Genomic DNA, 13,215 nt, shown 5'->3' with positions numbered 1-13,215 from the left:
CCCTTTCCCTCCCCTCCCCTTCCCTTCTCCCCTGCCCTTACTTCCTACAGATTCAAGGAGACCCCCTCCCCTCTCAGTGTCCCAGGTTAGACCCTGCAAAACCTAACATAGCGATGCCAACGCCTAGGGCAGCTACAGTTCCCACCAGCTCCTGGGGGGGATATGGAGAGGCGGGGCACAAGCTGCTGTGACCCCCAAAGTCAGGGCTGCAGAGGAGACCCTGGGAACCTCACCGGGGAGCAGCAGCCTCCCTCATGTGCTAGGTGTTTGGAGGTTCATCTACTGGGGTGTGTTGGGGAGGTCACCCTAGGACCTTGGGTTTACAAAGTGAGTCAATCCAAGAAAAACGCTGAGCAAACATGAGCATGGGCGGGGCCCAGGTGGAGCCAGAACTAAACCGCACCAGGCTTGGGAATGAGGGGCAGAGGCGGGGGGGGGGGGGGGAGGAGGGGAGGGGCAGGGGCAGGAGGAGAGGGGCAGAGGCGGGGGGCAGGAGGGGAGGGGCAGAGGCGGGGGCAGGAGGAGAGGGGCAGAGGCAGGGGCAGGAGGAGAGGGGCAGAGGCAGGGGCAGAAGGAGAGGGGCAGAGGCAGGGGCAGGAGGGGAGGGGCAGAGGCAGGGGCAGGAGGAGAGGGGCAGAGGCAGGGGCAGGAGGAGAGGGGCAGAGGCAGGGGCAGGAGGGGAGGGGGCAGAGGCAGGGGCAGGAGGAGAGGGGCAGAGGCGGGGGCAGGAGGGGAGGGGCAGAGGCGGGGGCAGGAGGGCAGAAGGAGAGGGGCAGAGGTGGGGGCAGGAGGGGAGGGGCAGAGGCAGGGGCAGGAGGAGAGGGGCAGAGGCAGGGGCAGGAGGAGAGGGGCAGGAGGGGAGGGGCAGAGGCAGGGGCAGGAGGAGAGGGGCAGAGGCAGGGGCAGAAGGAGAGGGGCAGAGGCAGGGGCAGGAGGAGAGGGGCAGAGGCAGGGGCAGGAGGGGAGGGGCAGAGGCGGGGGCAGGAGGAGAGGGGCAGAGGCGGGGGCAGGAGGGGAGGGGCAGAGGCGGGGGCAGGAGGGCAGAAGGAGAGGGGCAGAGGTGGGGGCAGGAGGGGAGGGGCAGAGGCAGGGGCAGGAGGAGAGGGGCAGAGGCGGGGGCAGGAGGGGAGGGGCAGAGGCGGGGGCAGGAGGGCAGAAGGAGAGGGGCAGAGGTGGGGGCAGGAGGGGAGGGGCAGAGGCAGGGGCAGGAGGAGAGGGGCAGAGGCAGGGGCAGGAGGAGAGGGGCAGAGGCAGGGGCAGGAGGAGAGGGGCAGAGGCAGGGGCAGGAGGAGAGGGGCAGAGGCGGGGGCAGGAGGAGAGGGGGGCAGCGGCAGGGGGCAGGAGGAGAGGGGGGCAGTGGCAGGGGGCAGAGGCAGGGGCAGGAGGAGAGGGGCAGAGGCAGGGGCAGGAGGAGAGGGGGCAGTGGCAGGGGCAGAAGGAGAGGGGGCAGCGGCAGGGGCAGAAGGAGAGGGGGCAGAGGCAGGGGCAGGAGGAGAGGGGCAGAGGCAGGGGCAGGAGGAGAGGGGCAGAGGCAGGGGCAGGAGGAGAGGGGGCAGCGGCAGGGGGCAGGAGGAGGGGGGGCAGCGGCAGGGGCAGGAGGAGAGGGGCAGAGGCGGGGGCAGGAGGAGAGGGGCAGAGGCGGGGGCAGGAGGAGAGGGGGCAGGAGGAGGGGGGCAGCGGCAGGGGGCAGAGGCAGGGGCAGGAGGAGAGGGGCAGAGGCAGGGGCAGGAGGAGAGGGGCAGAGGCGGGGGCAGGAGGAGAGGGAGCAGCGGCAGGGGGCAGGAGGAGAGGGGGCAGCGGCAGGGGGCAGAGGCAGGGGCAGGAGGAGAGGGGTAGAGGCAGGGGGCAGGAGGAGAGGGGGCAGGAGGAGAGGGGGCAGTGGCAGGGGGCAGAGGCAGGGGCAGGAGGAGAGGGGCAGAGGCAGGGGCAGGAGGAGAGGGGCAGAGGCAGGGGCAGGAGGAGAGGGGCAGAGGCGGGGGCAGGAGGAGAGGGGGGCAGCGGCAGGGGGCAGGAGGAGAGGGGGCAGTGGCAGGGGGCAGAGGCAGGGGCAGGAGGAGAGGGGCAGCGGCAGGGGCAGGAGGAGAGGGGCAGAGGCAGGGCAGGAGGAGAGGGGGCAGCGGCAGGGGCAGGAGGAGAAGGGGCAGTGGCAGGGGGCAGGAGGAGAGGGGGGCAGCGGCAGGGGGCAGAGGCAGGGGCAGGAGGAGAGGGGCAGAGGCAGGGGCAGGAGGAGAGGAGGCAGCGGCAGGGGGCAGAGGCAGGGGCAGTAGGAGAGGGGCAGAGGCAGGGGCAGGAGGAGAGGGGGGCAGCGGCAGGGGCAGGAGGAGAGGGGCAGAGGCAGGGCAGGAGGAGAGGGGGCAGCGGCAGGGGCAGGAGGAGAGGGGGCAGCGGCTGTACTCAGGAGCCGGGTCAGGCCAGGTACACATCCTGTTTCTATGAAAGAGAAAGTCACTCCTGGAAAGTTCCAGAAGAGTGAGCACCTTACACAGCCACGCAGCTGCCTCAAGGCTGGCCTCTTGCTGACCCGAGGCAGGGTGGCTTCTGCCTGCCCACAGAATGGGGATTTCCAGCCCCACGTCCTCCAGGAGATTTCTTAATCCCTCTGGGACCCAGAGCCTCTCATCAGGGGCTACGGTAGTTGGAGTGAAGGCCCTGCGTCCACACGCTGGGTCTCCATGACAGCACACCAGTCGTCAGAGCAGTGGGCATGGCTGACCTCTGCCCCATTCTACTCAGAGAAGAAATGAGATTAGATGCTCTGCCAGGGACAGACAGACAAGGAAGGCCAGGCCCAGAGCCTATCCAGAGGTGAAAGGAGAGAGAGAGGCAGCATGGGAGTCAGAGCCCAGGCTGAGTGGGGACAGTGTCTCACGAACAGGGCTGCCCCTTGTGGCTAGGCTCTGCCACTCTGCCTGATTTCCTGAGCCCTCAGGGGTGGCTGTCTGTGCCAGGCACCCAGAAGATAGACATGGCAGGATACCCTGCCCTGCCCCTGCCCTTCAGGAACCCTGAGACCAGTAAGAAAGTCAGTAGAGAGTCTAAGGACTGAATCTAAAGGGGATAGGTGCCACCCAGGACCAGACAGAACTGGAAGGGAGCTCCATGCCGGTGCATCCCAGACAAAGGCCGAGAGGGATCCAGCTCTTCCACTCTCCACTACACATGTCAGGAGAAGAGGCTTGCACAGAGAGACAGGGCTAGGAACCGAGGGGAGAGGGAGGGAACGACCCAGCCCACAGTTGCCAGTGGAGTATTATGGCTGTCCCTGCTAGCTTGGAAGATGGGGAAACTGAGGCTGAAAGTAGGTAACTAGCCCCTTTGTCCCTCTTCCTGAAATTTCTTTTGTTTGTTTGTTTGTTTTTTCGAGACAGGGTTTCTCTGTGTAGCCCTGGCTGTCCTGAACTCACTCTGTAGACCAGGCTAGCCTCGAACTCAGAAATCCGCCTGCCTCTCCCTCCCAAGTGCTGGGATTAAAGGCGTGCGCCACCACCGCCCGGTCTGAAGTTTCTTGATGCCAGGTAGCTGGTCCTGTCAGGCAGCTTCTTACATCTTCCACCTGGGAGCTTTCTCCAAGACCCACTTAAGACCCCAAGAAGGGACCCTAATAGTTCCCCAGTGGACCCAGGTCCACCCAGAAGCTACAAGCAGCAAAACGAGGAGGGTGGGTCATGCCTATTTCTAATACTCAGGAGGCTGAGGTGAGGAGTTACAGGCTAGATTAGGGCTACATACAGATCAAGACCCTTCTATAAAAGAAAAGCAAACAGATAGATAGATGATAGATAGATAGATAAACAGACCGACAGACAGATGCATGCATACATACATAAATGGATAGAGGCCAAGGCCCTTCTTACTGGGCTCCCAAGGACCTGTCCCATAATCTTTCCCCAGATACTCAAAGTCTCAGCCCCCTCTGAGTGCCTCACAGGCCCGCCCAGTGCCACCCAGGGCCAGGCCCAGCGCTGTTTACCAGTTCCTGACAGAGGCTTTTGTGTACTCACTGGCAGTCGGAGAACGTGGGCCGGTAGTAGAAGGGTGGTACTTTGGACTCAAATGTGGCTCTGGCAGCCTCGTTCCCATGAGAGGTCATGAACTGCAAGAGAGAGAGGGGATCAGGGTCAGAGCCAGGGACCCCCCAGATCCTGGGACAGTGGTGGCTTCTGGGTAACTACTCTGCATTAGGCAAGTACATCTGACCCAGCATGTTGAGATCTTAGCCAGCCCTTGGGATGGGGCTTCTAGAACCATCCTGTCTCAGATGCATGGGCTCCCAGTCAGCAGGAGGGATAGGACATATAAGGAGAGTCCTAAAGAAAAGGCCCAGAGGGGCCAGGGAGGTGGCTCAGCAGGTTAGAATACCTTCCACACCAACCAAACGACCCGAGTTCAATCCCCGGTCCCCGTGGTGGAAGAAGCTAACTACGTCTTGAAAGTTCTCTTCTGGCGACCACATGCTCAGCATGGCATGTGTGAGCCCGCACTCACTCACATACCATACACGGATTTACACACGTGACAATAAAGGCACTAAATTCAGGGGCTAACCATGTGGCTCACTGTTGCCAAGCACTAAAAATCTGAATTAGACCCTTGAGGTCTACTCTACACTAGAGAGGACCAACTCCTGACGTTTTCCTCTGACCTCGACACGTGCTGTGCACACGTGCACCCTCGCGCACACACACATATGTGCACACAAACCCACAAATACATAACTGTAGTGACAGTTTAAAAGCAACTCACGGGGGCTGGAGAGATGGCTCAGCGTTTAAGAGCACTGACTGCTCTTCCAGAGGTCCTGAGTTCAAATCCCAGCACTCACATGGTGGCTCACAACCACCTGTAATGGGATCTGATGTGGGTGTGTCTGAAGACAGCTACAGTGTGCTCATATACATAAAATAAATACATAAATAATTCTTTTTTTAAAGGCAACTCATGGACTTGCAAGATACTTCAGTAAGGAAAGGTGCTTGCTGTTTATTAAAAATTAAAAACAAGCCAGGCGGCAGTGGCGCATGTCTGTAATCCCAGCACTCTGGGAGGCAGAGGCAGGCAGATTTCTGAGTTCAAGGTCAGACTGGTCTACAGAGTGAGTTACAGGACAGCCAGGGCTACACAGAGAAACCCTGTCTCGAAAAAAACCAAAAATCCAAAAAAATACCAAAACAAAAATAAAACGAACAACAACAACAAAAAAAAAACAAAACCCAAAAAAATTAGAAACAACCCTCAGGGGGTGGAAATGCAGCTCAGCAGTAGAGTCCTAGCCTAGAATCCCCCAGGGAGGGGCTGGGGTGTGGCTCAGTGGTCGAGCCCCTGCCTAGAATCTCCCAGTGAGTGATTAGTGATACTAGACCCCGGGATCCCTAACGGATACTGAAATAAACAAAACAAAAAAACAACTCTCAAGGGCTGAGATGATTCAGCTGTTAAAGTTCTTGTCTCACAAACGTCATCGCCTGATCCCTTGTAAAAAGCTGATGCAGACTTTCCCTGGCAATCCAGCGAGGGCAAGATAGAAAGCAGAGACACCTGGAAGCCAGTCAGCCTCGCCTATTGGCAAAGTCACAGGCCCACAAGAGACTCTATCACAAAGAGCGGAAGGTGTGTCACCCAGGCTGTCCTCTGACCTCTGCACACACCTGCACCCATACACACATATGCACTAGGTGACAAGCAGCCGCCCTCCGAGTCTGTCTGACTATGCTGGAAACCACAAGAAAGCCTGATCAGTCTGACTAAGCCGTGATAAAAAAATGTTTTTTTCCATGTCAAAAAACCACCATGAGTAAAACCAAGACACCCATGAAAATCTATTTTCTATGAGCCTGCTTCTTGGTTGGGTGAGTTTCCTGATCAGGTCACGAAACCCCAAGAGGGTAAAAGCAGTGGAGCCCAGCAAGACCAGCAAGCGAGCGAAGACCGAGCAGAGGAGAGAAAAACTCCAGCTCAAGGCGAGGAAATTCCCAGCTCCCCGGGAAGAGCGAATGCTGCCATCAGGATGCACGGGTTCGGGTCGCGCATGCGCATCCGCTGGGATGTGGTGCAGCCTCTTCCGCTTTCGCTGGAGCCCTCTAGGGTGGGATCTGGAAAGGCCGAGCTGCCGAGCTGCCCAGCCTCGGACCTTCCACCTCCAAGAATGTAGGTCACCAGTGAGTTTCCAGAAGCACCGAGAGAAGTCACCCTGAGAAGCAGCTTGGGGGACCCAAGGGTTACTGAAAGCAACCTGAGCCTAGCCATCTTTGTACGTCAGGAGGCTGAGGCAGGAGGATTGTGAGTGTGAGATGGCTCTGGGCAATAAAGAGAGACTGTGGCGCCTCAAAAATGAAAGAGAAAACGAAGCTAGGGTGTGGTGACACAGATGTAATGTCAGCACTCAGAGGCAGAGGCAGGAAGATCAGGAGTTCAAGGTCATCTTTGGCTACATAGGGAGCTAGAGTCAGCCCGGGCTACATGAAACCTGTCTCTAACAAACTAAAAAGGGGACAAAGAAGAAAGACAAAAAGAAATAGGAAATAGAAGGGGAAAGAAAGAATGCTCTAAGTGTCCATGCAGAGAGGATGGCCAAGGTCCTCATACTCTAGAGACCATGGCAGAATACACGCGCGCGCGCGCACACGCCCGTGTGTGTGTGTGTGTGTGTGTGTGTGTGTGTGTATGTGTGTGTGTGTGTGTGTGTTTGAGAGAAAGGGTTTCTCTGTGTAACAGATCATCCCTGGTTGTCCTGGACTTGCTCTGTAGGCCAGGTTGGCCTCAGACCCACAGAGATCTGCCTGCCTCTGCCTCCCGAGTGCTGAAATTAAAAGCATGAACCACCATATTTCGCTTTTTAAAAGTCAGAGTCTCCATATTATAGCCCTAACTGACCTGCAGCTTGTGTAAATAAGACTGTCCTTGAACTCAGAGATCTGCTGGCCTCTGCTGGAATTAAAGGTGTGCACCACATGTTCAATTTTATTTATGTTTGTTCATTTGTTTGTTTACTGTGTTTCCATGCCCACATACCACAGCACAAAAATGGAAGTCAGCACTGACTTGAAGGAGTCAGTTCTTTCCTTCTACCATGTGGGTTCCAAGAACTGAACTCAGACAGGGTTTCTCTGTGTAGTCCTGGCTGTCCTGGAAATCATTCTGTAGACCAGGCTGGCCTCGAACTCACAGAGATCCTCCTACCTGTGCCTCCCAAGTGCTGAGATTAAAGGCATGCTCCACCACCTCCCAGTACAGAAAAAAAAAATTAAAAAGTTATTATACAAAAAATCTTGAAAAAAGTAAGTCAAGAATGGTGATGTATACCCACAATCCCACTGCTTGGGGCACCAGAGATGGGAGGATCAGGAGTTCAAAGTTGTCCTTGGACACACAGCAAATTCCAGGCTAGTCTGAACATGAGACCCGGTCTCTGAAACCCAACCGAACAACTAAGGCACAGAGAACAGTATACAAGCCTTGAGCTGTGAAAGACTACAGAGAGGGCTGGAGTACCATCCTCTGGGAGGGCCCCTGTGGTCCAAGTCCAGACTCCACCAAGAGCCTGGGAGCTGCTGCCTGGCCTAGGCTGATGTTCTCTTCCCAATCAGAGACAACAGCATCTCACCCTGGTGTCTCTGCTGGTACTGCCCCATGCAATCACTGGACCAAGGCCAGCCTGCGTTCTAGTGAGGGGCTGGGGGTGTGGCTCAGTGGTAGAGCCCCTGCCTGGAATCCTCTAGTGAGGGGTTGGGGTGTGGCTTGGTAGAGCCCCTGCTTGGAATCCCCCAGTGAGGGGCTGGGGGTGTGGCTCAGTGGTAGAGCCCCTGCCTAGAATCCCTCAGGGAGGGACTGGGGGCGTGGCTTAGTATTAGAGCCCATCACCCCACGCTAGGAATATGCTTCCCCAACCTGTCAGTGTTTCTTCACACTCCATGTTGGGATCTGTCCTATGCTGGCCCTACACTCTGCCATACTCTGCCTAACAGCATTACATCAGCTGCCAGGGTGTCCTGGGCTTGTGTTCACACCCGTTTCCCACCCCTGCCCCTCAGAGGGCAGCAATGCCTGTCTCTTGCTCAGCTCCCCCAGCCTGTCACACAGTAAGTGCCCGTGTGCTTTTGTGATATGAATGGATAGATAGATGTATGTAGGTATGGGTGCATGCATAGATGCATGTATTGAAAAATGGGGATGGATAGAGAGGCAGGTGGGTAGATGTATGGAGGTATAGATGCGTGAATCGATGGATACATAGCTGATGAATGAGTGGATGGGTGGGTAGATGAATATGCAGGTGGATTCATAGATGGGTGGGAGGATGGATGAGGGATGGGTGGATGTAAGGATAAATGGAAACATGGGTGAGTGGGTGAGTAGACGGATAGATAGGTGAATGAATACATGGATAGATAGATGGATGAATGCCTGGTTGGTTGGCTAGGTGAATTAATGAGTGGGTAGATGGATGAATGAATGAATGGGTGGATGGATGGATGGGTGGATGGGTAGGTGGATGGGTAGGTGGATGAATGAAAGTGTGGTGAACAGAGGAGTGGATGGATGGCTCGGTGAGGGGTTGGGGTGGATGGATGGATGGATGGATGGATGGATGGTCAGATGGATGGGTAGGTGGATAGCTGGATAGGTGAATGGATGGATAAATGGAAGAGTGTGGATGGATGGATGGTCAGATGGATGGATGGTCAGGGTAGATGGATAGGTGAATGGATGGATAGGTGAATGGATGGATAGGTGAATGGATAAATGGAAGAGTATGGGTAGATGAATGGGTCAATAGCTGGATGGAAGGATGTGGGTGGACAGATGGACAAATGCTTTGATTTTTGTTACCACATGGCTCCTCAAAAGGATCAGCAATGGATCTGTCAGTTTCAGCTAGCCCAAGTCTCCTTAGAGCTTGGGCTCTATGACACCGCTTATGACAGCCCAGACCCTGAAAGTGCCCATTGCGTGGGAGATGAAGGAGCTAGGGTCATTCGCGTATATGACACAGGGTTACCCACATATATGACACATATATGACATAGGATTACCCACACATATGACATATATATGACACAGGGTTACCCACATATATGACACATATTTGACACAGGGTTACCCACATATATGACACAGCGTTACCCACATATATGACATAGGGTTACCCACATATATGACACATATATGACACAGGGTTACCCACGTATATAACACATATATGACATAGGGTTACCCACATATATGACACATATATGACACAGGGTTCCCCATGCCCCACGCTCCATGCAGTACTCCTCTCCTCACTCATACCTCAACTTGGGCCTCATCCCAGGCGTCCAGACGGACTGACTTCACCTTGCTGACCTGGGGGATGTTCCGGTGGATCCCAGAGCAGCTCAGACAGATGAACACACCCAGGGTGTAGGACGCCCAGTCAGGATCTAGAAGGGAAGGGCAGAGGTCAAGGAAGCTCAGCCAGGACTCTGGAGCATGCCCATGAGGAAGGCTCAGTCTGAGATCAGGAGGGTAGACATCGAATCCAATGAGTCATGACGGGGTGGGGAGATGGAACCGAGGGTCTTGAACACACCGGGCAAGGGCTCTACCACTGAGCCACACCCTAGCCACTCACTAGGGCAGCAGTTCTCAACCTGTGGATCATGACCCCTTTAGGGGTCAAACAGGGGTCACATATCAGATATCCTATGTATCCGATATTTACTATGTATAGCCATAGCAAAATTATAGTTATTAAGTAGCAATGAAATAATTTTATAGTTGGGGGGATCACCACAACATGAGGAACTGTATTAAAGGGGTCATAGCATTAAGAAGGTTGAGAACCACTGCACTAGGGGATTCTAGGCAAATGCTCAACCACTGAGCCACACCCCTGGCCCCTCCCTGGGGAATCTAGGCAGGGGCTCTACCACTGAGCCACGCCCCAGCCCCTCACTGGGGGACTCTAGGCAGGGGCTCTACCACTGAGCCACACCCCCAGCCCCTCACTGAGGGATTCTAGGCAGGGGCTCTACCACTGAGCCACGCCCCCAGCCCCTCCCTGGGGATTCTAGGCAGGGGCTCTACCACTGAGCCACACCCCCAGCCCCTCACTGAGGGATTCTAGGCAGGGGCTCTACCACTGAGCCACGCCCCCAGCCCCTCCCTGGGGGATTCTAGGCAGGGACTCTACCACTGAGCCATATCACCAGCTCTCATTATTTTTTATTTTGAAACAAAGTCTCACTAAGTTACTGAGGATGGACTTGAACTCATTCTGTAGGCCAGGAAGACCCTGAACTTTTGACTCTCTAACGTCAACCTCCGAAATTGCTGAGATTACAGGCTTATACAATCCCGCACCAGTTAAGAATCTCTAAAAATATTCATTTATTTTTTTCTATTTTTAATAATCTTCTGTGTATGAGTGTTTTGCCTGCATGTATGTGTACTACGTGTGTGCCTGGTACCCAAGGAGGCCAGAAAGGGCTATCGGATCCTGGAACTGGAGTTAGAGTTGGTTGTGAGCTGCCATGTGAGTCCTCAAATCTGGGTCTTCCAGAAAAGCAGCCAGCGTCCCTAACTGCCGGGCCTTTTCTCTAGCCCTCGTTATTTATTGGTATCTATATTTACACGACTGCATGTGGGTGGGTGTGCCAGGGTGTGGGGATCAGAGGACAGCTTGTGGGGACCAATTCTCTCCTCCCACAATGTGGGCCCTGGGAAATCAAACTCAAATTGTCAGGTTTCGCAACAAGCGACTTCACCCACTGTGCTATCCTGCCAAGCCAGAATGTCTAATTATTTAAAAGATGGATGTAGCCAAGAGCTGACAAGGATGCAGACCGTCTGGGATGCTTATGTGTTGTGGATAGGAATATAAATTTGCTAGTTGCCTTGAAATCAGTTTGGCATTTCTTTCTTTCTTTTCTTTTTTAAACCAGCCTCATACAACTCAGGCTGGCCTCAAAGTTGCTATTTAGCTGAGGCTGGCTTTGAACTCCTGATTCTCCCAAATAACTTCAATTACAGGCATATAGCACTTAGATTCACCAGTAACTACGGAATGTACATCTCCTGTACAAACCTGCCATTTCCCTGCTGGGTTCTCACCTAAGAGAGATAGACGTGCCCATGAAGGGCTGCTTATATCTGTGGTGGTCATACTTGTAATCACTGGTGTATTTCATTTCACACGTGTGTTGCGTGTATGTGTGTGCTTGTCCTTGCCCGTGCATGCGTGAAGAAGCAAGGGGCTGACGTCAGTGTCTCCCTTGCTTGCTCTCCATGTTGTCTTTGGGCACAGGATGTCTTGCTGCAGCCGGAGCTGGCCATTTCAGTTAGACTGCCTGGCCATCCAGCTCTGGGGATATACCTATCCCTGGAAGGAGGGAATGGGGACTCCTCTTGGTAGAGTATGGCCGTAGAGCCCTTTGCCTTTCCAAGTGCTGATTCATAGCTGGGATTCTGGCCTGATAGCTGGACTGTGAGGGCCCTGAGAGGGCCGAGTGTGGCAAGAGTGGGCAGCTCAAGGCTGGAGAGTGGAACCCTGTGTCACTAATGCACCAGGCGTTCACATGGGTGCTGAGGATTCGAACTCAGGTCCTCACACCTGCATATACTGGTAGTAGTTAATTTTGATTTTCAACTTGAGTTTGTTACTCAAAAAGGCCCACTTTGGGGTGTGTGTGTGTGCCTGTGTTAGCATTGTTAGGATCTTGAGGGTTCTGACCCAGGCAAGTGATTATTAATTCTTTGATCCATTCCTAACATGACACCATTACTGGGAGGTGGTAAAGAGCAGGAAATAGAGTCTTGGTTAGAGGAGGCAGGTGACTCAGGGTGTGGCCTTGGGGACGTATCTCAGCCTGGCTCCTTCTGATATCCACCTCTTTCCTCTTCTTTCCTGCCCATCCTGATGTGAGCTGTTCTGCTCCTCCCCCTTGTCCCCAGCATGATGGACAGACATACCTGAAACTCAGAGCTTTGCTGCATTAAGATGTTTTTCCTTGAGCATTTGGTCATGGCCACACCAATGCTTAAGACAGTATCCAATGCTAACGTAAACAGAGTGTGTTATTGAATTACAATCAATAAACAACAGAGGCTTCTCCCAGGAATCCAAAACTGGTTTAACACTTGAAAATCAAGCAGGGTAGCTTGGCAGTGGTGGCATATGCCTTTAATCCCAGCACTCAGGAGGAAGAGGCAGGTGGATCTCTGTGAGTTTGAGGCCAGCCTGGTCTATACAGAGCAAGTTCAAGGACAGCCAGGGCTACAAAGAGAAACCCTGTCTCAAAACAAACAAACAAACAAAAAAACAAAAACAAAAACAAAATAAAACAAACAAAACAAATCAAGAAAGAAAAACAGCATTGAATCATCTCAATGCATAAATAGCATTTGACAAAAGCCAGAGTACCCTGGTGCTTATACACACTCTCAGACAAACAGCCATACACATAAATAAAAATCAAATAAATATTTCTTAAATGCCATTTTTGTTAGCTGTTGTGGTAATCACGTTTAGTCCCTCAGAGGCAGAGGCAGAAAGATCCCTGTCTCCAAACAACAACAAAACTATTTAAGTACTATAAAAACGTGAGCGACTTAAGGGTAACTATGGCAACAGATGTGAAAGACAGTGTATAGAAGAACATGAAACACTGTGCATAGAAATCAGAGATCCGTAGTGTGCATAGAAATTTAAAGATCCATAGCGTGGAAAGGAGCCTTATCTGGGTTAGAAAAGGCAAGACTATTAACCCATAAACTCTTGGCCAATTAATCTATCTATGGGCTCATTGTAATCCCCACCATATTTTCCAACAGGAATCCTAATGAAGTAAAATTTCAGAAAGGCCTAGAATTCTTGTGTGAGCTCAAGAGGCAGAGACTAGGGACTGAGGCACTGCTCAGGACTTCAGGCACTTGCAGGGGGAGGGTGGAGCACCTGAGTGTTGATTCCCAGGACACTCCCAAAACCATTTGCATAATGTGAGCATGGGGCGGAGATGAGACACAGAGCCAGGAGCACCCCCCTTTGAAGCACGTGGGCCAGGGGCCTAATGGGTACTGCAGACAAGCAGTGGAGAAACCTGCCACAAACAAGGGCAAAGATGAGGTGTGACACCAGGGGTTGTCCCCTGACCTCCACAGGCACACTGTGGCACGCACACATCCTTATTCACACACATAAATGCACCCCACACATATGCGCACATACTGCAAATAAAT

At 53.8% G+C, this 13,215-nt stretch overlaps 1 protein-coding gene across 2 annotated transcripts in view; it reads right to left on the bottom strand.

The window, feature by feature from the left end:
* Adap1 (ArfGAP with dual PH domains 1) overlaps window positions 1-13,215 on the bottom strand; it is a 55,934-nt gene that overhangs the window by 28,238 nt on the left and 14,481 nt on the right. For both annotated transcript variants that reach the window (XM_052168128.1, XM_052168129.1), the window contains exons 2-3: window positions 9,289-9,419; window positions 4,002-4,093 (exon numbers count right to left, since the gene is read on the bottom strand). In XM_052168128.1, the coding sequence (XP_052024088.1) occupies window positions 4,002-4,093; window positions 9,289-9,419 (223 nt within the window). The remainder of the gene's footprint in view (window positions 1-4,001; window positions 4,094-9,288; window positions 9,420-13,215) is intronic.

This window comes from Apodemus sylvaticus, chromosome 22 (assembly GCF_947179515.1).
Source record: "Apodemus sylvaticus chromosome 22, mApoSyl1.1, whole genome shotgun sequence".
In the NCBI taxonomy this organism is placed as follows: domain Eukaryota; kingdom Metazoa; phylum Chordata; class Mammalia; order Rodentia; family Muridae; genus Apodemus; species Apodemus sylvaticus.
Note: the sequence above shows the minus strand (reverse complement) of the source record. Positions and strands in the feature narration are given on the sequence as shown.